Source organism: Pygocentrus nattereri, chromosome 7 (assembly GCF_015220715.1).
Source record: "Pygocentrus nattereri isolate fPygNat1 chromosome 7, fPygNat1.pri, whole genome shotgun sequence".
NCBI lineage: Eukaryota > Metazoa > Chordata > Actinopteri > Characiformes > Serrasalmidae > Pygocentrus > Pygocentrus nattereri.
In genome coordinates this window covers 46,265,468-46,289,467 of record NC_051217.1, presented here as the reverse complement: position 1 = coordinate 46,289,467, position 24,000 = coordinate 46,265,468, and the positions used below count along the sequence as shown (strand labels likewise).

The following is a 24,000-nucleotide window of genomic DNA, read 5'->3' as shown; positions in this document are numbered from 1 at the left end:
CGGACTCGGTTTATATCACAATACCTACATTTAGAGCCAGTTATTCATTCAGTCTAATGAGAAACAGTAGAACGGACTCGGTTTATATCACAATACCTACATTTAGAGTCGGTTATTCATTCAGCCTAATGAGAAACTGTAGAACGGACTCGGTTTATATCACAATACCTACATTTAGAGCCGGTTATTCATTCAGTCTAATGAGAAACTGTAGAACGGACTCGGTTTATATCACAATACCTACATTTAGAGCCGGTTATTCATTCAGTCTAATGAGAAACAGTAGAACGGACTCGGTTTATATCACAATACCTACATTTAGAGTCGGTTATTCATTCAGCCTAATGAGAAACTGTAGAACGGACTCGGTTTATATCACAATACCTACATTTAGAGTCGGTTATTCATTCAGTCTAATGAGAAACTGTAGAACGGACTCGGTTTATATCACAATACCTACATTTAGAGTCGGTTATTCATTCAGTCTAATGAGAAACTGTAGAACGGACTCGGTTTATATCACAATACCTACATTTAGAGTCGGTTATTCATTCAGTCTAATGAGAAACTGTAGAACGGACTCGGTTTATATCACAATACCTACATTTAGAGTCGGTTATTCATTCAGTCTAATGAGAAACTGTAGAACGGACTCGGTTTATATCACAATACCTACATTTAGAGTCGGTTATTCATTCAGCCTAATGAGAAACTGTAGAACAGACTCGGTTTATATCACAATACCTACATTTAGAGTCGGTTATTCATTCAGCCTAATGAGAAACTGTAGAACGGACTCGGTTTATATCACAATACCTACATTTAGAGTCGGTTATTCATTCAGCCTAATGAGAAACTGTAGAACAGACTCGGTTTATATCACAATACCTACATTTAGAGTCGGTTATTCATTCAGTCTAATGAGAAACTGTAGAACGGACTCGGTTTATATCACAATACCTACATTTAGAGCCGGTTATTCATTCAGTCTAATGAGAAACTGTAGAACGGACTCGGTTTATATCACAATACCTACATTTAGAGCCGGTTATTCATTCAGTCTAATGAGAAACTGTAGAACGGACTCGGTTTATATCACAATACCTACATGCAAACAGTTGGTAGAGATTTGATTTGAGGACTGTCGGACTGCAGTGTAAGTGATAATGTGGGTGTATACGTGTTGCAGACACTGTGTATCTGGAGTGGGCTTTGGCAGCAGTAGTCCTGTGGTTGGTCCTGGATCAGAGGGAGAGGAGAACTCTCTGTCCCCCGAGGCTTGCTACGAGTGTAAAATCAACGGCTACCCCAAAAAGGGCAGGAAGAAGCGGAGCACCAACGCTACAGAGGACGACCAGGTAATGGCAAGACTATGTTCTGTGCTCACATCTGTGAGTTCAGCTGTAAATTCACAATAAAAACATGCGCCAATGTAGTGACGTCGTTTACAACTCTCAGGTGAAGGTTTGGAGCCCACTCTCACAGTCTGTGTTTACATGAAAAGATTTACTCCAATTCGGTTGAACACATTCTGATTACAGATTAAGACTGAGGTGTTTATTCGCACTCCGCTCAACAATCTGATGGACAATCTGTTTACATGCACGCTACTAGTAATCCGATCCAAAATGACGCATGGGTAGAGAACCACATAGTGTAGACGTCACCATGACAGCGAACCTAATGCGAGTCCAGTCAGAGTGAGATGAGCAGCAGTGAGCAGTGATTGTGTTTTAACTGCTTTAAAATGACGTCAGACTCAGGAAAACGTCCTTCACACGTCCTTATTAAAGAAGGCCGAGAGGAAGACATCGTGCTCTGAGACGCATAAGCTGGACGTCCGTCCCACCGCCGTCTTTTAAAGATCAGAGCATGAACTTCGTCTCCTCTGCAGACCAGTTTCTGCTCCGCCGTGTTGAACGGTATAAACTCTCACTGTGACGCGACGCTCAAGCAGAACGGACTGAAACTTTCCGATAGGGAATGTAATCGGATACAGGCCTTTACACGGATATTATTCTTCTATTTAACGGATTATTTACAGGATAACCCACCTCGTTTGGCCTCAGTCGGAAGTCTACTCTAACTGAGGTGTAAACACAGATGTATTGCATTTCAGTTACATAATACATGGCGACTGAAGAGCCAACTTTTTGGTGATGTAAGACAAAACAATGAAGAAGATATCATGATGCTTTAGTTGGGAATTTATTATTGTCTTGTTTTTTCACACAAAGCCCCCCGAACTCGGAACATTCCGACATTTTACGCAGTTTTTTGACTTGTTTGATGAATCAGTAAACCAATTGTAGCTAAATATAAATATACACAGTTTTTCTTTATTAGTTGATCAGAAGGAAGAGTAAGGACTGAATGCAATTTAAATGATAGATAAGATTAATAAGAGATTAATAAGAGAAGAGTCTCCTCCACCCTAGAGCCGCACCGCAACCGGCACACCAAGAAGATTTTCATATTTTAGTGAATGATTATAAATATAGTTTAGAAGATGCTATAAATACTGTGTAACTACTGAGGTAAAGGGTGTGTGAGATTTGAATTGATCTGTATGGAGTTCAAGCTTCATTCATGTGTCAAGGTCAAAAAACAAGATAAACGGCACCCCTAAAAACAGCACCAGGTCAACAGGGTGTGGGTGCAGACTGAACAGGTCCCGCAGTGACGTCAGCCTAATTTTTCCTGAATAGCAGTAATGAAATACTGGTGAAATCTGGCGTTTCATGACGCACTGGATCGCTGAAGAATTATGAACCACTGTGAGCTCACCCACCCACAGAGCCTTTGGGAGGGAAAGTCCACCGAGAATTTGGCAACCATTAAAGCTTATCTCATAAAATCCATCCAGTATTTTATTAGATGTTCAGTGTTTGCTCAACCCTGACAGCCCGAGAGCTGCGGTTACTAATCAGACACTGAGTAGATGCCGATTTTTCCGCAGTTACTTTGTTAGTAGGGCTGAAAGATTCATTGATTTTATATTGAAATTGAGATTATGATACAAAATGATGGTTCTTCAAGGGTTCTTTAGTAAAGCAAATGGTTCTATATAGAACCCTGAATAGTCAAAGAAACATTATTCTCCCTCTTAGCGTGTGTTCCAGTGGTACAACCCAGCGTGTGTCTGAGGGTGTGACAAACGATTACCATGCCACGTCAACAGTCCGATTGGCTGCCGATCAGCTTATTTGCATAAAGTTTGTCTTGATGTGCGCCAGCGGTCTGTTGTCAGTTAAATCGATGTCTCGCCTCGTTATAGTGACGTACAACACACTCAGTCTGAGGTAAATCAGCCAACATTTTAAAATGTGCATATTTTTATTCGTTTTAAACGGAAAAAGTACAGATACGGAATAAGAGAGCCTCGATCAAGACACCAATAACAAAATAAAAAACACAAGAGAAGAATAAAATGAAAAGATAATCTTCAAGTGGATAAGTTTTCTGCATCCCTGTATTAATTCTGTCGATTTTTGACAGGAATCACTTTATATTCTCTCAAATTTCCGGCCTGTTGGTGTTTGTGCAGGTTGATCAGGAGGTGGTCAGCTTGGCCAGCGTGGATGTGGACGACACCATCAGCTTCAACCTGAACATCAGCGACCTGAACAGCAAAGACCACATCATTGAGTTCCTCCCGGCCCTGTCCACGCTCGCCAACCACGTCCGCTACGCCGTCGACTTCGGCAACGAGGAGGGCCTGTTCAAACTGGCTCAGAGGGACGGGGTCAGCTACCTGCACTTAGCCAAGAAGAAGCACCTCCAGCCCGGAGCCTATTATTTACAAATCAGCAGCGTGCCTCTGTACCGCAAGAAAGAACTGGCTGCTCTGGAGGACAGGCACGATAAAGACTACCTCAGTGGACAGCTGGGAGACACGCTACGCATCAAACTGCAGATCGTCCTGCACTAGGGGGCGCTAGATCAAACCAAAGACACAGAGAGGACTCCATCCGCCATGACCAAAGATCTCTCCACATATCATACATACGAGTCTCTTAGAGTAAACAGTACCGAAATGAATAATGATAATAACGAATATTCCATTGTGCTCATAACGGAAGGAGAAGAGAAGAACATTTGAGAAACGACCACTGTTGTGCTGTTGATTTGAACGGGGTGTATCAGGAATGGCTCTGCACTCGCTCGGACGCGACTGCAGGAGGGCACGATTAAGCCTTAATGGACTCCGCTTCGTTAATTCCGCTCTCTCTCCACCTTTCCTACCCATTAGCTCTCTGTTTTTAACCGTATTTACTGGTGCTAGTAACATGTCAACATTAGAGTTTTACGAATGCACTGTAATCCTTTACCAGCGCAGGAGCTCTCCATTACCGTTTCAGTCTAAAGCGTCCTTTCCGCAAGCGACCCAGCGCTAGCTCAGTAGCCGTTCTGTCCTGTCCGTCACTTACGCCTATCGTTACGTGCATTACGTGTGTGTATACTGTAACCATGCCACTTTTTAAACTGGGGGAATCTTTTCTAAACTAGTTACTACACCCTGGACTGGAGGGTTGCAAAATGGTGCTCATTATAATGACCAACTACTTCTTGTGTTAACTGTGTACGTTCACCAGTCTGAAGGAAAAGCGAGCAACGTCCGTGACTCCAGACTACTGCACTGAGGCCCGGCCCGCGGCCACAACACACACACTCGCGAGTACAGTCAGTGCCGACGATCAGAAGAAGACAAAACACCATCATTTAGTACAGGAATGTGTTCCGTGTTCACATCTGTGAGGGGTTTAGCTGTAAATTCACAATAAAAAACATATTTTTGGTTTTAAGGGGTCTGTAAACGAGTCCCTCATTTCTGAGTAAGAGTTCTCTGCTGTGGCTTAAACGACGAGCTCATGGACGACAGGGGGCGTTTCGCAAAGCAGGATTTCTCCGTTCAGCTAGACGACTTGGAGTCAAGAGTCACGACTTGTCCCAGAGTCAAGCCTGTCCAGTAGGACAGGAGCCGAGGGACGGTGTGTGAGGTACCCCAGGGCACTCGGGAGGTCCTGTGTTGGCTGCTTTACACTGAACTCCTGGGAAACCGGGCAAGCTTTCAGATTTTCGGAGAGGAATCCCAAGCAGTTACAGTTGCTACACGCTTTAAAATTATGGTTCTTCGAGGGTTCTTGGTTAAAAAATGGTTCTGTGTAGACCCATGAACACTCACAGAACCCTTTGCATGATTAAATGAGTGAAAACGTTCTTCAGATTGATGGAGAATGTGCCTTAGGTGGCTATCCAGAACATTTTTGCAAAAGGTTCTTCTACTGTGTTGATTTTAAGCTTGTAAACCTTTTTTGGTGCTATATAAACCATCTACAACATATTGTCCAAGAACTTTTAGAACCAAAAAGGGTTCTATTGTTTCAATGTCAAGCTTGTAACAATATAACCCCTTTTGGTGCTATACAGAACCATCTACAGCATACTGTCCATCAATCCGAAGAACTTTTAGAACCAAAGAGTTCTTCTGTTACAAGCTTGACATTGAAACAATGGAAGAACGCTTATTGGTGCGATATAGAACACCTTTCTAAAAGGTTCTTCTATTGTTTCAACATCAAGCTTGTAACAGTAGCAGAACAATTTTTGGTGCTATATAGAACCATCTATAGCATGTTCTCCATCAATCCAAAGAACTGTTTGCACCAAGAAAGGGTTCTTCTACTTCTACTCCTAGAACTCTGATGGTGAGACATGCAGGGCATCCAGGAGCTTAAGTAAGGGGTCCTAGATACAGGTTCCCCTGTATTCAACACCTTGCTGAGAGATGTTCTGATTGGTCAGTCTGGATCTTTAGACTAGTTATCTGGCTAAGAAATCCTGCTTTGTAGGTGATTCAGATCAGGACCTGGACCTGGACCCAAACACACGTTGTTCTTGCTAAAGCACCTGACTGAATTCATCAGAACCCAAGGGACTGCATGAGGTGTTTTTAAGAAAGGAAAGCATTATCTAGAACCATTTAAGAACTAAAGCCTAAGGCTAAATCCCAGAGATCATTGTGATACCACTTGTTTTCCACCCATTTGAAAACACAGTCATTTATACTGCACGAACAGAAAAAGGAACTTCATGGAATAAAATCTCGGCATGTTCACTGATATTAAAGTCAGGAATTGGTCCAAATACAAAGCGAGCTTTCTCTAAAAGACATAAGTGGATATAAAGTGCAGAATTTGGTTGAAAGCGATCATTTCACACCCTATGCAGTGCACTAGTATAGGGAAGGTGTGAAATCCAGTCTGGGTACTGTGCACCATCATCTACGGCACTAGTAACTAAGCTTACCGGTTTGGTGTGAGATGGTTACAGTGGTGGTGATGGGAACCAGGCGTCGCCATGGCTACAACAGACATTTTATTTACTATCCAGAACCACCAGAGAACCTACACGAGTGAGTTTATATGGAATGTTGATGGAAAATCTGGAATAATCGGTTTTCTTTGGGGACCATTTAAGTGATTAAGAGACCCTGATTAGTCCCACAGCGGGGAAATTTCACCTCTGCATTGAACCCATCAGTGCAGTGAAACACCACATACACACTAGTGAAAACACACACTCGGGGGCAGTGAGCACACTTGCCCAGAGTGTGTGCAGCACCGGGGAGCAGTTGGGGTTAGGTGTCCTCAGTCATACCGTCAGCACTGGGGATTAAGATTAAGAGATCCTTATTAGTCCTACAACAGGGAAATTTCACTTCACCGATGGGTTAAATGCAGAGGTGAAACACACCACACACACCCACCACCCAGGAAGCAGTTGGGGGTTCAGGGGTCTTGCTCAAGGGCACCCTCAGTCATGTGCCATCAGGTCAGGGGATTGAACTATCGACCTTCTGGTCACAAGGCTGGTTTCCTGACCTAGAGCCCACGACTGCCCCACCCTGCATGTATCCCTCCACCATGAATCTTAAAACAGTGAATTCATATATGCAATAATGTCTGGGTCCCATCACCACCTCTGAACAATTCTGACTCGGTGCCGTTCCAGCTTAGTCCCAGTCTAAGACCGGTTCTGCTAAACCGATAACTTCAGGGGTCTAACACCGCTTTGGGTTAAAGCTCCGTCAGACTAAAGACCCTGTATAATAGACATTTTACCATTTAAAAGCTTCCACGCTGGTTCGACTCCCTTTACCAAAGAATGTGTTTACGCAATACAGCATTCACTGCCACAAATCCCATAAAACATGAGGGAAGGTGTTCATTTGCCTCGGCACGTTTCTCTACACGAGAGCATTCCACATCAATGCACTCCTGTCGACGTCTTCAACATTAAATTATGATTTCATAAGCATTTATGAAACACCACGTTTAATAAAATTAAGACCTACATGAAGTGTCCAAGTATTACTCCGCCGCAAACGACTTCATTCATACCTGAAGCTGCAACCAGAAAACGAGCCGAGAGCACCACCTGCTGGGAGAACTCAGTCACAACGCCTCACAAGGCTCAACCATTTCTATAAAAAAGAACTTTATTTTAATAAGTTTAATAAACTAAACTTTTAAAAAAACACAAGCAGCTTCAGTTTCTTCCCGTAGAGCCGAATCCTCCAGATCCTCTCTCGGTCTCATCCAGGGTCTGAAAAACAAACCAGACACCAACATTTAAACTTAAGACACTTCATACAGAACAGCAGATCTAAAAGAAACGAGCATTTCCATGATCAGCGTTCAAGCACAGTTCCTTCAGCAGCTTAACTCCACATTACAGGACAGCAGACACACCAGAGGACTTCACAAATCAGGATTACTGGCCTCTCCAAGCTCCAGCCAGTCTCTCATAACCAGCAACACAACACTGGTGAAATCAAAACAACCGACTCTAAATGTAGGTATTGTGATATAAACCGAGTCCATTCTACAGTTTCTCATTAGTCTGAATGAATAACCGACTCTAAATGTAGGTATTGTGATATAAACCGAGTCCGTTCTACAGTTTCTCATTAGACTGAATGAATAACCGACTCTAAATGTAGGTATTGTGATATAAACCGAGTCCATTCTACAGTTTCTCATTAGTCTGAATGAATAACCGACTCTAAATGTAGGTATTGTGATATAAACCGAGTCCGTTCTACAGTTTCTCATTAGACTGAATGAATAACCGACTCTAAATGTAGGTATTGTGATATAAACCGAGTCCGTTCTACAGTTTCTCATTAGGCTGAATGAATAACCGACTCTAAATGTAGGTATTGTGATATAAACCGAGTCCGTTCTACAGTTTCTCATTAGACTGAATGAATAACCGACTCTAAATGTAGGTATTGTGATATAAACCGAGTCCGTTCTACAGTTTCTCATTAGACTGAATGAATAACCGGCTCTAAATGTAGGTATTGTGATATAAACCGAGTCCGTTCTACAGTTTCTCATTAGGCTGAATGAATAACCGACTCTAAATGTAGGTATTGTGATATAAACCGAGTCCGTTCTACAGTTTCTCATTAGACTGAATGAATAACCGGCTCTAAATGTAGGTATTGTGATATAAACCGAGTCCGTTCTACAGTTTCTCATTAGACTGAATGAATAACCGGCTCTAAATGTAGGTATTGTGATATAAACCGAGTCCGTTCTACAGTTTCTCATTAGACTGAATGAATAACCGACTCTAAATGTAGGTATTGTGATATAAACCGAGTCCGTTCTACAGTTTCTCATTAGACTGAATGAATAACCGACTCTAAATGTAGGTATTGTGATATAAACCGAGTCCGTTCTACAGTTTCTCATTAGACTGAATGAATAACCGACTCTAAATGTAGGTATTGTGATATAAACCGAGTCCGTTCTACAGTTTCTCATTAGACTGAATGAATAACCGGCTCTAAATGTAGGTATTGTGATATAAACCGAGTCCGTTCTACAGTTTCTCATTAGACTGAATGAATAACCGGCTCTAAATGTAGGTATTGTGATATAAACCGAGTCCGTTCTACAGTTTCTCATTAGACTGAATGAATAACCGACTCTAAATGTAGGTATTGTGATATAAACCGAGTCCGTTCTACAGTTTCTCATTAGACTGAATGAATAACCGGCTCTAAATGTAGGTATTGTGATATAAACCGAGTCCGTTCTACAGTTTCTCATTAGACTGAATGAATAACCGGCTCTAAATGTAGGTATTGTGATATAAACCGAGTCCGTTCTACAGTTTCTCATTAGACTGAATGAATAACCGACTCTAAATGTAGGTATTGTGATATAAACCGAGTCCGTTCTACAGTTTCTCATTAGGCTGAATGAATAACCGGCTCTAAATGTAGGTATTGTGATATAAACCGAGTCCGTTCTACAGTTTCTCATTAGGCTGAATGAATAACCGGCTCTAAATGTAGGTATTGTGATATAAACCGAGTCCGTTCTACAGTTTCTCATTAGACTGAATGAATAACCGGCTCTAAATGTAGGTATTGTGATATAAACCGAGTCCGTTCTACAGTTTCTCATTAGGCTGAATGAATAACCGGCTCTAAATGTAGGTATTGTGATATAAACCGAGTCCGTTCTACAGTTTCTCATTAGGCTGAATGAATAACCGACTCTAAATGTAGGTATTGTGATATAAACCGAGTCCGTTCTACAGTTTCTCATTAGACTGAATGAATAACCGACTCTAAATGTAGGTATTGTGATATAAACCGAGTCCGTTCTACAGTTTCTCATTAGACTGAATGAATAACCGACTCTAAATGTAGGTATTGTGATATAAACCGAGTCCGTTCTACAGTTTCTCATTAGACTGAATGAATAACCGACTCTAAATGTAGGTATTGTGATATAAACCGAGTCCGTTCTACAGTTTCTCATTAGACTGAATGAATAACCGACTCTAAATGTAGGTATTGTGATATAAACCGAGTCCGTTCTACAGTTTCTCATTAGACTGAATGAATAACCGACTCTAAATGTAGGTATTGTGATATAAACCGAGTCCGTTCTACAGTTTCTCATTAGACTGAATGAATAACCGACTCTAAATGTAGGTATTGTGATATAAACCGAGTCCGTTCTACAGTTTCTCATTAGACTGAATGAATAACCGGCTCTAAATGTAGGTATTGTGATATAAACCGAGTCCATTCTACAGTTTCTCATTAGACTGAATGAATAACCGGCTCTAAATGTAGGTATTGTGATATAAACCGAGTCCGTTCTACAGTTTCTCATTAGACTGAATGAATAACCGACTCTAAATGTAGGTATTGTGATATAAACCGAGTCCGTTCTACAGTTTCTCATTAGACTGAATGAATAACCGGCTCTAAATGTAGGTATTGTGATATAAACCGAGTCCGTTCTACAGTTTCTCATTAGACTGAATGAATAACCGGCTCTAAATGTAGGTATTGTGATATAAACCGAGTCCGTTCTACAGTTTCTCATTAGACTGAATGAATAACCGACTCTAAATGTAGGTATTGTGATATAAACCGAGTCCGTTCTACAGTTTCTCATTAGGCTGAATGAATAACCGGCTCTAAATGTAGGTATTGTGATATAAACCGAGTCTGTTCTACAGTTTCTCATTAGACTGAATGAATAACCGGCTCTAAATGTAGGTATTGTGATATAAACCGAGTCCGTTCTACAGTTTCTCATTAGACTGAATGAATAACCGACTCTAAATGTAGGTATTGTGATATAAACCGAGTCCGTTCTACAGTTTCTCATTAGGCTGAATGAATAACCGGCTCTAAATGTAGGTATTGTGATATAAACCGAGTCCGTTCTACAGTTTCTCATTAGACTGAATGAATAACCGGCTCTAAATGTAGGTGTTGTGATATAAACCGAGTCCGTTCTACAGTTTCTCATTAGACTGAATGAATAACCGGCTCTAAATGTAGGTATTGTGATATAAACCGAGTCTGTTCTACAGTTTCTCATTAGACTGAATGAATAACCGACTCTAAATGTAGGTATTGTGATATAAACCGAGTCTGTTCTACAGTTTCTCATTAGACTGAATGAATAACCGGCTCTAAATGTAGGTATTGTGATATAAACCGAGTCCGTTCTACAGTTTCTCATTAGACTGAATGAATAACCGACTCTAAATGTAGGTATTGTGATATAAACCGAGTCCGTTCTACAGTTTCTCATTAGGCTGAATGAATAACCGGCTCTAAATGTAGGTGTTGTGATATAAACCGAGTCCGTTCTACAGTTTCTCATTGAGTTAAGTGGGTTTTTAAGTACAGATCTCTGAATTATCCAAGCTTGCAACAGTAGATATGAGAACACATTTGTGGATATCAGCACCACTGCGGGCTCAGGCTCTTTAAAGAGGACCAGAGGACCATCATACTGGTCCTGGCATCAACAGTGGTGTCATCAGTACTGAGATTTTCCATCAGTGAATGTGTTCACAAGATGTTCTGCAGTTACCGGAGTATTAAGAGCATGTAAACAGTGTGCAACTTATTGGATCCTTCAGATTGCTCCGAAAAGAACAGCTTAAAATGCATAAACTAAGATATACATCTCAGATATGCCTGGTTAGCATTTACAATACTATACAAGAAAAATTATATAATAATAATAATAATAATAATAATAATAATAATAATAATAAAAATAATAATAATAATAATAATAATAATAATAATAAATAATAAACTATGCCTACTGAAATCGAGCTCCATCAGGTTTCTAAGATTTGATGAGTATAGAGGAGCTCACACTTATTACGCACTGTGATGGCAGGAAAACAGAACCGTAGTCTGAAACCCACATTCACCATCAATCTCAGCAGCTTTTTAAAACCGAGCATCGCATTTATTAGTTCGGCACAGAACTTCGTCTTTTTGTCGGGAGGCACCAACACTAGACCACAAGGCCAAGAGGGAGAACACACAATGTCAGCTACAAATAAAAACCTCCAACTCCCAGATCTCCTCAGATCAATCATGATCAAACACGGAGCAGAACTTACTGGACGTGTTTGGGCCAAAACGAAAAATTGGACGAATGAGGTGAGAAATGCTGATATGAGAGCTGGAGAAATATTTTACTACACTCTAAGAACAAATGTGTGTTATTTTTTCTACACATCTACTGTGTTGTGAGCACTGTAACACATTTTGTGCCAATTCTGGATTCTTTTAACACACACTTGTGTAATATGACCCCTAGAAAATCCACACATTTATGTGTTAACCTCTGAGAAAATACATTTATACAGGAAAAATTGTGATTGAATTTTACTTAACCTCTTAACGTGCATTGGCCTGCCTACGGGCCAGAAATAGGTCATAATTCATATTTGCCCGTTTGTATGGATAATTATAGGCTCAATATAGACACTCAATATGCCATATTAAAGCTTAGAATATCTGCTTTTCCGTTATCTAGCCAATTTAGCTATATTTCCTTTCAGAAAATAAACATTTAGGGCGAAATATACCTTTTTATTTAAAAATATGATTCCATATTTGCGTTTTTCTTACATCCATATTTTATCCAATGTGGGCACGTTTTACATTAATCAAACCGTCTGGCTCTCGTTAGTGAATTAGAGCCAGAAGAGTGTGTTATTTCAAACAGGAGATTTTTTTTTTGTGAGAACAAATTCATTTTGTAAAGGCTTCTAAGTAACGTTAATTCATAAAATTTCCTCTTATTTAATATTAGAGGAAAAAGCCTTAAAATGTGGGTATGTAATTTCAGGCACAAACTGGTAAAATAAATTTGTTGCATTACATGTAAGGGGAAAAAAAAAAATGACCGTCTATTCAGTGCATTTTTTCCCAAAGATTCCAGCCATCGCCTCAGTCTATTATGCATTGGTGGTCAGGATGGAGGTTCCAGCAATACGGGTAGGATTTTATTTATTTATTTATTTTTGATAATATGAACTTCTGGGATGAAACAAAAGTTTAATAAGTGGCTAATGTTAGCACCCATGCTTAGGTGAGAGCATTAAACGCTTTTAATGCTAACCTAACAATCTAGCTAATGTTTTTGACTGACTGACTGACTGACTGACTGACTGACTGACTGACGCAATGCGAGCTAACCTAGGTCAGCTAACATTAAATTAGCCTTAATGCCAGAGTTGGATTATAAACTAGCGTCATATTAAGTTGTAAATTCATGTTAGCTAGCTAGCTATCCAAATAAGATAACCTAGCTAACGCTAGTTAGTGTAACTTTAGCTCGACTGCATTGTTTAGTCAGGAAATGGCGCCAAAATGATTGTCGTAGCTGATGCCTCAGCAGCTTCAGCAAGGCGAAGTAAAAAGGGATAATGCTAGCTAGCAAGCTAACCTAGGTAAGATAGCTAACCTAGCTAGTTAGTGTTTTACCTCAACTCCATTGTTTAATCAGGAAATGGTGCTAAAAAGTGCCTCAGCTACTACAGCTAGGTGAGGTAAAAAGGGTCTCCTGCACGTCTAGCAGCTAAAAGTAGCTAGTTTATTTACACCCTGCACAATTTGGCTGTTTTCTTAACATTAACTAGCTGGCTAAATGTGGTGCAGGACTAGTTAACCGCTAGCTAATCTAGGTTAGGTTAACTAACCTAACAGCTAACTAGCTTAGCTAAGTGCCCGGTAAACTCAATAGTTTGGTCCAAAATATTTTCCTATGAGTAATAAAATGCCTAGATAACCTAGCTAGTTGACCTAGTTAGCTAACTAGGTTAGCTCTCTGTGAGAGTACAGTGGCGTGCTGGGGACAGAGTGAGACGTAAGATTTCTCACGTTTTATTTTTTTTTTTCTTCTCACATTTGTTTTCAGAACCAAGAATCTGCAAAGAATTTTCTTCAAGTTCTTGCCACCAAATACAGGGATGAGACAGAACGTTCAAGGAAGATCTATGATGTTCGCAACACTGAGCATCTTATTGAAAAAGCATCGGCAGAACAACTTGGATATGTTGTAGTGAGAATTCTGAAATTCAACCCACAGTTTCGGGAACTTATTGACGTAGATAGGAATGTAGACATCAGTAACTTTGATAAGATTCCAGCTGTTCTTATCATGCAAAGAGACTGAATCATCTCAGCCTATGGAAAAGAAAGCACCAGAGACACTTGATGAACTCAAAACCAAAGGCACTGTGACAGAAAAAGCAAGACTAAAGCTTGTTAAAGTATGCATATCTGACCTGGTGGAAAAGCATGGATTGTGAGTAAAACAAACCACTTAACATATTCAAGAAAAAGTAAATTAAAAAAATGCAGCAATTTATAGTGGCTTGTATTACACTGCTGAACTAGAGCAGAGCATATGCTTCATATTTCAGTTTTGACTTGGTTTGTTGTTCTTCTATTAATTAGTTATCCAACAAGTACTGAAAAAGTGGCTCTAGCAAAGAACATCATCACTGTGTTCCCGTCCCTGAGAGTCCAGGTAGATGGAAAAGGGGAAGGATTTGCAAGTACATGCTTTGGTTCCCAGTTGTAGATCATACAGAATCATTAATTAACGAAGGAAAAAATATTGGGTTTTTTTTACTACATAATTTTTTCATATTGTTTTTAAAATTGAACATGATTCTTGCACATGCATTTTATATTATTTATGTTGTGGTTAACTGATCTAAGGATAAGCATCTGCTCAAATTTAAATAGTAATAAAACTGCTTCAGATGTTCTCATTTAAGTTGTGTATTTGTGTAAATTAATTAAATTTAAAAACTAGACACTAAAATGCTTAAATAAAAAAAATCCTTAAAAACTTAGACTAACAAACGCAACAGTGTCCCTAGCATCTTTTTCAAATGCCTTTTTTTATTTCTTAATGTTGTACTGCATTGAAGTGGCATCTACTTATTTGTATTTTTTTAATGTGATTTGTTTCGTACATTTGTCTTTAGCTCTAGTATTTTTTAAAAATATTTTTTTCCACAGATGAATGTTACTCTTATGCATCTTTTAACAACATTCTCTTACCAGTAGCGGCTATTACTGTTTTTTTTCTGTTATGCGTTTGACTTTTTGATTTTATGCCAGGAGCACTTTTACGATCCAGATTCTCATTCTGGATTTTTGGAAAACGAGACTGCGCAACATTCGTCGAAGCTAGAAGATGGTCAGCGGCGTTATAAGGCACACAAGCGACGCAGTGAAGATGGACCTAATTCAGACAAGGAGGAGGAAGATGGTAGGTGGACAACTGAGTGGATCAACTTGATGAAAAGGCTTAGGCCTTCTACAGACAACATTTCATCGATCAAAGCAGCAATGCAGAAAACATTCACCTGGCGCAGATCATGGATAGCCAAACGTTCCCCCTCCCTGTCTGAAATCTTTGAGGAATACCCACGCTTCTTGGATATCCCAACTCTGGTAGGTACAGTACAGTGCGTTTTGTCTCCTTACTTTTAAATGCTTTTTCAGTAGGGCTGTCAGTTTTGTGCCATGTGTGATGTAAATAACTTAATATTATTAAGGGTTATTATATAACACAGCTTAGCTGAATACCATGTGCACTCATGGAGGTGATATGAATTTCTAGAAGTCGGTTAATTTAGTTAATTAACTGTTAGGAACTCAGTTGACCGTGTGTGTTATAGCTGGTAATATCATGTTCCTTAAATTAAAATGTCTAATTTTTTTGTTTCCTAAAAGCTTGAAACAGAGTTTGGTAAAATGTATGAGGAAAAGGGAGATTTGTTCTTAAGAAGATGGGAGGCTACCATCATTCCCAAGTCAAGGCAATTGGCATCATGGAGACGGGTGATCTTGCATCTCTTATTAAGGACATGGAACACCAGAATGAAGGTATACATTTCAAATATAACTCTCAGTATATTTCACATATAATGCTACAGTCTCTGTGTAATCGTTTTGGTGGGCTAGTAAATTTATTTGTGTCTCATTTTCAGATGAGAAGTGTTACACTGTGCTTGTAGTCCTTACACATCTACTGCCACCAGTTGCAATGAGTCGCTGTTCAGTGAAGTCTGCAATAACATTCCTTGTTGATTTTGTTCCAGTAAGTCTGTCTATCTATCTGTCTGTCTATCTAGAATTAATTTTATTATAAGACAGATACGTTTTGCCTTTTCTAGTGCAACAAATAAATCATAAAGGACATGTAGGTGGCTGATTAGTTCAATCAAGTGTGAAAATATGTAATTGTAGACATGCTTGTTAACTGGAATAACCTAAAAATTAAAAACGAAAGAAATCGGTCGTTTGTATTTTTAGCAAGTGTATGTAGTAACAGCTGATTACACTCAAATTATTTTTTTTGTTTGTTTACATTTTAGGCTGGAAGCAGCATTGCTTCTCTTTGTGATGACTGTTCTTCACTGACCCACCAGCCCCAGCTAATCTGTGGAAATCTGAGGGCTGCTGCAAGGCAATACGTCATCGTTGGAAAGAGTGACCGAATTACAATTCCTCTTGAAGAAGGACTGACGTGCTGTGGACAAGCTATTCAAGCTCTACTGGGTGTGTAACCTGGCCTATCCATGTCAGCTCAGCTCAGCGTTCTGCTTCTTTGAACACATCTATGACATGCCTCTCTCAACTAGCCGGAAAGCCAAGATACTGAACCTCATTTCGAAGCTTAAAGCTGTACAATTCACAGCATAACGTACACTTGTCCAGAATGTCGACAGTCACAATTCAGAAGTAAAGAAACTAATTTGGCATCTTCGTGAAATACATGCATTGTCAGAGGGGCTGCAAATAAGAGTGAAGTCAGGATGGCTGTCCAAGGACGTACCACAACATCAAATCATTTACGAAGCATCTTCACAGAGTTCACCAGTTAACGTGTACCACCGTGGACAGTGAGTCTATTCACACATGGCAAATGGAATTCTCAGATTTATCCGAGGATAGGACACCAGCTAATGAGGGAACCATCATACCTTCTCCAGTTTTTAAAACTACCCCTATAAGTGACAGTGCAGTGTCATTTATTGCAAAAAATGTATTCTGGATCAAATGTAACACTAATGGATGTAACAAGGAGTGTTACTAGTGTGAAAGAGGCATTAGAGAGAACTGTAGAGAGTCTGCGCTAACTAGCATTGGGGTGCCACATGAGAATGAACAGGTTCAGTCACTCATGAGTGAATTTGAAAGTGCCAAACATGTTTGATGAAATAGACACACCCTTTAAAATGAATAAGCACTTCTCAGAAAAGTTTGAACTTGATGAGCATTTCTATGCATATGTGGTCAAGCGAACCAATGACTATGAAATGATCAGCTTAGACGATGCTTCAGATGTTAGGCCTCTTGATGTACTAGCCACTTCCAACACAGACGAGCTCTACTTGAATCCAAGATACAAAATTGTTTAGCCTCACATTTTGCAGTTCTGTTTATATAAAAGACGAATTTTATTTCTGTACTGATGTTCGATGTTAAATTCATAAGGTTATGTAATAATATGTGAGAACAGTGAACGTTTGTGACTAATTTTATATGAGCTATGTTTTATACATCGCTTTACTGTTTGGCCTTTTGTTTTCAGGTGTTCATTACTTATCACAAAAGACAATGAATTTGTTACAAGCAGGCACGTTTTTGAGTGTTAATTCATTGCTAATTCCAAAAGAAAATAAAGTTGAACCATGTACAAGGCATGGTAATAAAAATGGAATCATGTTTCATGCTTTTTTTATTTTTTTTATTTGATCCATTATCTTGATTATGCATAATCAACACAAGTTGTGTAAAAATGACACATTTAGTGTGTAAAGCTGGATTACACACTGGATGTGTCAGAATCAACACAACATGTGTTGTCTCTGAGCAACACTCACAGAATGTGTTTAAATTCTACACAGTCTGTCATTTTTAACACATTTCTTTTTAGAGTGTACCAACTGGCAGCTGAGCTTGACCTGACGTCTGGATCCCACGCGATCATTTCAGCTCTCGTCGGCTTGGGTTTCACATGCAGCTCCACCGTTCACGCTCGTCTCCTCTAGCGCTCCGATTGGCTATTTCGCTCACCGAGTTCTTCTCGTGGATGTCTTAACCCTAACCCTCAACCCGACAGAACTTGAGTGTCGAGAAAGGCGCTTTTAAATTAAAAATTTATTATTATTATTATTAGAACACCTTTGGGATGAATTAGAGTGGAGACTGTGAGCCAGGCCTTCTCGTCCAACATCAGTGTCTGACCTCACAAATGTGCTTCTGGAAGAACGGTCAGAAATTCCCATAAACACTCCTAAACCTTGTGGAAAGCCTTCCCAGAAGAGCTGAAGCTGTTATAGCTGCAAAGGGTGGGCTGACATCATATTAAACCCTATGGATTAAGAACGGGACGTCACTCAAGTTCATATGCGTGTGAAGCCAGACGGCCGAATACTTTTGGAAATCGTGTATTTGATATCAGAGAGACTCTGATCACTCCAGAATCCAATCAGAGGGTTAAAGATTCCCTCGTTTCTGGAAAATCCAGACAAATTTGTTGCAGGGGGCATATGGGGGTTAACATCATGGAATCCAGGCCCAGCCTTGCTGGTACTTACCTCCAACTCCACCAGGTCAGGGTAACAGATCTTCTCACAGACCAGCTGAGCCACTCTGTCTCCTTTTTTTACTGCAAGGAGACAGAAAAACAGCAGAGAACGTCAGTTACGCCCAAACCCTCATTTAACCTAAACCAGAGGCAGTTAGGAGCTCAAACGGCAGCAGCTTACCTTCAAACGTCTCCTTGCTGAAGTTAAACAGCACCACGCCAACATTTCCTCTGTAGTCCTCGTCCACAACACCAGCTGAACAGAGAAGACAAGACTGACGGCGGACTCGACGTTCACAGAACCCTAAACATGCTCAATCCTGGTCCCGGCAGCTCAGATCCAACACACAGCTCATATAGTCACAGGCCTTTATTACCTGAATCAGGTGCATGAGATCAGGGTTGGAGCCAAACTCCACAGGGTGGTAGATCTCCAGGACCAGGACTGGGCAGCCCCGTTCTATACAGAACCCTTTTGGGTGACGTGCAGAACTCTTCACAAAAAAGTTTTGCTTTAATCAAGCAAAGGGCTCTGAGAGTTTGTGGTTATATTTAGAACCACCGTCTTGACTAAAGAACCCTTCAAGAACCTTTTAATTTTTTTTTAAAGATGTACTAGAGGCAGTATTGTACTTTGAAGTAATGACTGAAGTCAAATCAGCACGCAAATCAACCACAGAGCTCAAAACAGCACCGGGCTGAAGTGCAGAGTGCAGTGAAGAGCTTAACTTCCCCAAATTAAACGGAGGACGCTCTTCAACAGATTGGTGCACGCTGACCAACGCCACCCCATCGAGGCGCTACAGGTCATTCTCCACCCTTCAGGGAGCTGCATGCAATTATCTGGTGAAACCAGTTCTTGTGCTCTTCTGAAAACTGCCAGGTCTACACGACAGACGTAAAGGTGTCTGACTTTAACGCAGGCGCAGACTTTTCTGGGACGTGTAAACAGAAATCCAACCCCTATAAAAAACTAAATTACAAAAGCACCATTTCATATTCGTTTCTTCTTATTTTGTAGAAATACGAGTTTTAACATCAGAACCGAGAGCATTTTTGTGCACTGAAGGGCTAAAAACAGTCATTACAGCATTACTTTAGCAGCTTTTTAACAGGTATTCCGTACACCGGCAAGTTTTCCAGTCTGACGTGTCAACGACACATCCCAGACATTATCATATAACCCCCCCACCACCACCACCACCCCCTCTCCCCCCAAATCAAATCGGCTGGCAAGACCATCTAAGCTGGGGCTGGACATCAAATCTATGCAAATAGTGACCGACCCGCCCAGCATGACCTGAAAACGGCAGGCAGGGAAGCCCAGGGACGCAGATGGGGTCAGGAAACTTTCACAGCCCGTTAAAATGCATTTTAGCTCGTTTAAACATCGTATTCAACACTTAAACGATCATCGAATAATGGATTATCACCATGAAACACTGTTTAATACGGAGCTGTTACACCAAGTTTACACCACCAGCCAAGTTACCTTAGAGTCCCATCAGCTGCACGGCTTCATAACACCCTCCCTTTACTGCCCCCCCCCCGTCATATTATTCAGTTACGCATATTTTAACTTGGGCAGCCAAGATCACAATTTTTGCTTGATTTTATTTTGTGTTTTAGTTTTTAAGTACTTTAGCGTCAGATACCTAGACTTGGTTTGGTGTAGCCAGGCACCACGTTCTTGGCCCAGGACTCTTATTTTGAAGGACGCCAGGGGGCACAAGGCTGGTACCCTCACTATAATAAATGCATATATCGCTGCTGTCGGAAGAAAACCTGGTAACTCCACTCTCATGATGATGGGCCCAAAACGACTTGGAAAGACGTCTGGTTCCATTGACTTGCATCAAAACTACAGTATGTTTTTTCTTTCTCCTGTAAAGTTCCAATTTTGGAGATACAAGGTTTTCTTCCTACAACAGCCATATGAATAACTCGTGGCCTCATTATATTAGTACTTATCTGGTTGTCGGGTTTGGGTCCCGGTTCCTTCAACGCTGAACTTACCTCCAACGTCAATGAAGTGTTTCGCTGCCAGACCCGAGCGAGGAGCTTCGGAACAGAAGATCACAGATATTAAAACATGAGATTATCTGACACACACAGCTCGAGTCCTGAGCGCAGCAAGAGGCGAACGAAAGCTTCCCTGACTCACCTACTCTGCCGTAGAAGCCCGGAGGAACAGCTATCTGGATATCCGTCTTCACTATGGCCTTATCCATCGGCCCTATGGAGTAGTCATAAGCACTGAACACAGACAGACACAGATCAGATGAAGGGCAACTCCACCAAAATTTCCATGCAATCAACTTTAAAACGGTCAAAATAGGTGACAGGAACCAGACGTCCACATCTAAAAGCTCCCTCACAGCTATTAACACGAATAAACTCCCATAACAGACACTTTCTCAACACCTTTTGGGAATATTTTTTGCCTTAAGCTCCATTCAGGGTGGAGGGATAAGGTTAAATTACATGCAGGGGCAAAATAGTCCACAAAGAAAAAGGTATTATTCCAGATTTTCCATCAACATTGCATATAAAGCTGAGCAGACTCGTTTAGGCTCTCTGGTGGTTCTGGATGGTAAATAAAACACCTGGATCAAAACCTCGAAAACGCCAACTTTACAGGAGAAGGGGAAAACCGACCTCGCTGCTAATGTAAGTCAATGGAACCAGACGTCTTTCCTAGTCATTTTGGGTCATTTCTGTTGGTCCATTCACCGTGAAATTCACACACAATATGTAGGACGAGGAGTTCTTTCGAATTACGTCAAAAACTGAAAAATGAGGTTTTGTTGTGGGTGGGTGTTGTTAGTCTGGCGACGCCTGGTTCCCATCACCACCACTGTAAAGACATCTGAGCCATTTCTCACCGAACCGCTCTGCTCGACTTCATCTCGAACACTTGGTTATAAAGAAGGTGAGCCTTTCAGCTGTGAAACGTTCACCTCAGTGCAGCACTGCGCTCCAGTCCTACCTGTACAGGTCGTATCCCGCCGCCTTGCTGGAGCCTCGGCTCGGCGTCGTGGCGTTTTCTGTCAGTTTAGCGAATTTGAGCACAAAGCCGTGGTCAGGCCTGCTCCTCTTGGCTGGAGACACAGCAGCGGCTTCTGTCACATCTGAGCACGGCATCTTCTCTGCAGGGAGCGAAATATTATATTATATTATATTCACAGATAAAACATTAAAACATTAAAACAATAAAAATAGCCGCTGCAGAACCCCGCTAGCTTAGCTTCTTCCCGGAGCCGCGCTTCTGTGATTTTGGCGGACAAACGAAGGTTTTAAAGCGGGCGCCAAAACAAGCCCCGCCACCTTTCACTTACGTAGGCAAAAAATAAAATATTTTTTTTTAAAAAGCGCAATTTTGGTTCTACAGGGCGAGCCAAAAGTCACAGGACACAGTTTTATTTAATTTTAATTTAATTTAATTTTTTTATGCGGTCACAAGCCTCCACGATGCGGTGCTTAATGTGGTGTTTGTTGCGGATTTTCTCATCATACACAGCTTGCTGGACATGACCGCAAAGATAGAAGTCGATAATAAAATAAAAAAAATAAAATCAAATAAAACTGTGTCCTCTGATTTTTGACTCGCCTTGTATTTATTTATATATACACACATACACATTTCCTTTTTTTGTATACAGTAAACGGGGTTTGGGCTGCAGGAGGCGGGGCTTTACTGCTAGAGCGGGATGATTGATGGGCGAGCGGAGCAGCTCATTGGCTGTTCACGCTCTCCGACGTCACGGACCCGTTTGAGGCGATGTTTTAAACTCCTATAACTGGAGTTTAAACGCTCTTAAAAATATAACCGCGCTGTTAAAATGTTTTAAGCTGCTCTGTGTCCGGGAAACGATCGCATTCTTTACATAAAAAATGTTGAAGTATTTATAAACTGTGATTTCGGGAGTGGAGCTCAACGGCTAAAAACGAAGAGTTGAAATAGTTTCTAATCACTCCGCCCAGAACGTTGCTTTAATTTTATAAAATATTAGGATGAATTTCGCTAAAAGAAAAATCCTTTTTCAATACAGCAAACGGGTTTGGGGCAGCAGGAGGCGGGGCTTTACTGCTAGACCGCGATGATTGATGGGCGAGCGGAGCAGCTCATTGGCGGTTCGCGCTCTCTGACGTCATGGACGTGCATGAGGCGCCGTTTTAACCTCCTATAACTCGAGTTTAAAAGCTCTTAAACATATGACCGCGGAGTTAAAATGTTTTAAAATGATTGAATTCTTTTAATTAAAAATGTTTCAGCGTTTCTAAACTGCGATTTTGCTCAAACGCTCCATATCAACCCATTCATTTTGGACTCGCTCGGGAGCGCCCCCTAGCGTCCCAGAAACCCGAAAGACATCGCAGAGCGGAGACTCTCCTCTCTAACGCAGCTGGAGCCGAAGAGGCGCCCATGAGGCACTGCGAGAAGCAGACATAACAGTTTGACGCAACATGCATCTAATAAAGCCTAATAGAGCCTAATACAGCCTAATAAAGCAGCACTAAGAGTTCAGCAGCTGTACCCGGTCATACCCCTGTAATAACACGTCATAGCACCTAACTGCGCTGCCCGGCTGCGGGTCAGCGAGCGGCCAGGCAGGTAAAGAAGTTCAGCTCAGGTACCGTGCGTGTGTGAAGACCAGGCTCTCCATAAGCGATGCGGGGTTCTCCTGTTTATAAACGTCCCCAGTGAGGAGCAGCACCGCGAATACACGGCAAACATCCCGTTTCCAGGCTTTAGAGGCCAGCTAACGTCCGTCTTCTCTCCCTGGGTTGATCTGCAGTGGTCAGTCCATCAAACCACACCACCAGCTACATGACTGTGTCCTCCAGCTCGGATCCAGCAGCAGCCTGGTCGAACCACACAGCCCAGACTGGGATTAAAGGTCCTGTCAGAGCCGGTGTGAGGAGCCTGGCCTCTTCCTAGTCTCCTCCCCCTGTTTACATCAGAAACAGGTCGGCTGAACAGCAGGGGGCGCCCGCGAGCGAGTCCTCAATGAATGGGAGTGAATGGAACCCAACGGCTAAAAACGAGCAGTTAAAATAGCTTCTAATCTCTCAGAACCAGAACTTTCCTGTAATTTTAGACAGTATTAGGACGTGTTTCACTAGAAAACGAAGAAAATGCACCCACGTGTTTCCTTTATTATACACTAAGCGGGGTTTGGGCTGCAGGGGGCGGGCTTTACTGCTAGAGCGGGATGATTGATGGGCGAGCGGAGCAGCTCATTGGCTGTTCGCGCTCTCTGACGTCATGGACGTGCGTGAGGCCCCGTTTTAACCTCCTATGACTCGAGTTTAAAAGCTCTTAAACATATGACCGCGGAGTTAAAATGTTTTATGATATGATTTATGATATATGGAATTACATTAAAAAACGTTTCAGCGTTTACAAACTGATTTTGCTCAAATATATTTTGCTCCATATGAACCCATTCATTCTGGACTCGCTCGGGAGCGCCCCCTAGCGTCTGAGAAACACTGAAGACGTTGCAGAGCCTCAGTTCTC

The 24,000-nt window shown here is 41.2% G+C and overlaps 2 protein-coding genes and 1 long non-coding RNA gene across 4 annotated transcripts in view; 2 read left to right on the top strand and 1 right to left on the bottom strand.

The window, feature by feature from the left end:
* The window catches only part of fbn1 (fibrillin 1), a 190,866-nt gene extending 186,061 nt beyond the window's left edge, over positions 1–4,805 (top strand). Inside the window, exons 65-66 of one of the 2 annotated variants that reach the window (XM_037539934.1) lie at positions 1,190–1,358; positions 3,548–4,805. In XM_037539934.1, coding sequence (XP_037395831.1) covers positions 1,190–1,358; positions 3,548–3,931 — 553 coding nt within the window. In that variant the 3' untranslated portion in view covers positions 3,932–4,805. The remainder of the gene's footprint in view (positions 1–1,189; positions 1,359–3,547) is intronic. The other variant, XM_037539933.1, reaches the window with a different exon arrangement.
* A 2,515-nt stretch (positions 4,806–7,320) lies between these two features.
* On the bottom strand, positions 7,321–23,435 carry dut (deoxyuridine triphosphatase). The gene is made up of 7 exons (XM_017684869.2): positions 23,115–23,435; positions 21,466–21,625; positions 20,641–20,732; positions 20,493–20,537; positions 18,658–18,732; positions 18,487–18,557; positions 7,321–7,608 (listed from the first exon to the last, which is right to left on the bottom strand). The coding sequence occupies exons 1-7, from the start codon at positions 23,212–23,214 to the stop codon at positions 7,552–7,554; spliced, it is 600 nt and encodes a 199-aa protein (XP_017540358.1). The 5' UTR covers positions 23,215–23,435; the 3' UTR covers positions 7,321–7,551.
* On the top strand, positions 14,121–14,465 carry LOC119263667. The gene is made up of 2 exons (XR_005130439.1): positions 14,121–14,168; positions 14,321–14,465. It is a non-coding gene; the product is annotated as an uncharacterized LOC119263667 (long non-coding RNA).
* Positions 23,436–24,000: the final 565 nt, after the last annotated feature.

What these genes read in the sequence shown, in the direction of transcription:
- dut (XM_017684869.2), bottom strand. Translation starts at nt 23,214, where the DNA reads ATGTTTGCCGTGTATTCGCGGTGCTGCTCCTCACTGGGGACGTTTATA. An exon ending in CTGGTCTTCACACACGCACG is followed by an intron (nt 21,626 to 23,114) that starts GTACCTGAGCTG and finishes CGCTCCCTGCAG; the next exon opens with AGAAGATGCCGTGCTCAGAT. An exon ending in GGGCTTCTACGGCAGAGTAG is followed by an intron (nt 20,538 to 20,640) that starts GTGAGTCAGGGA and finishes TCTGTTCCGAAG; the next exon opens with CTCCTCGCTCGGGTCTGGCA.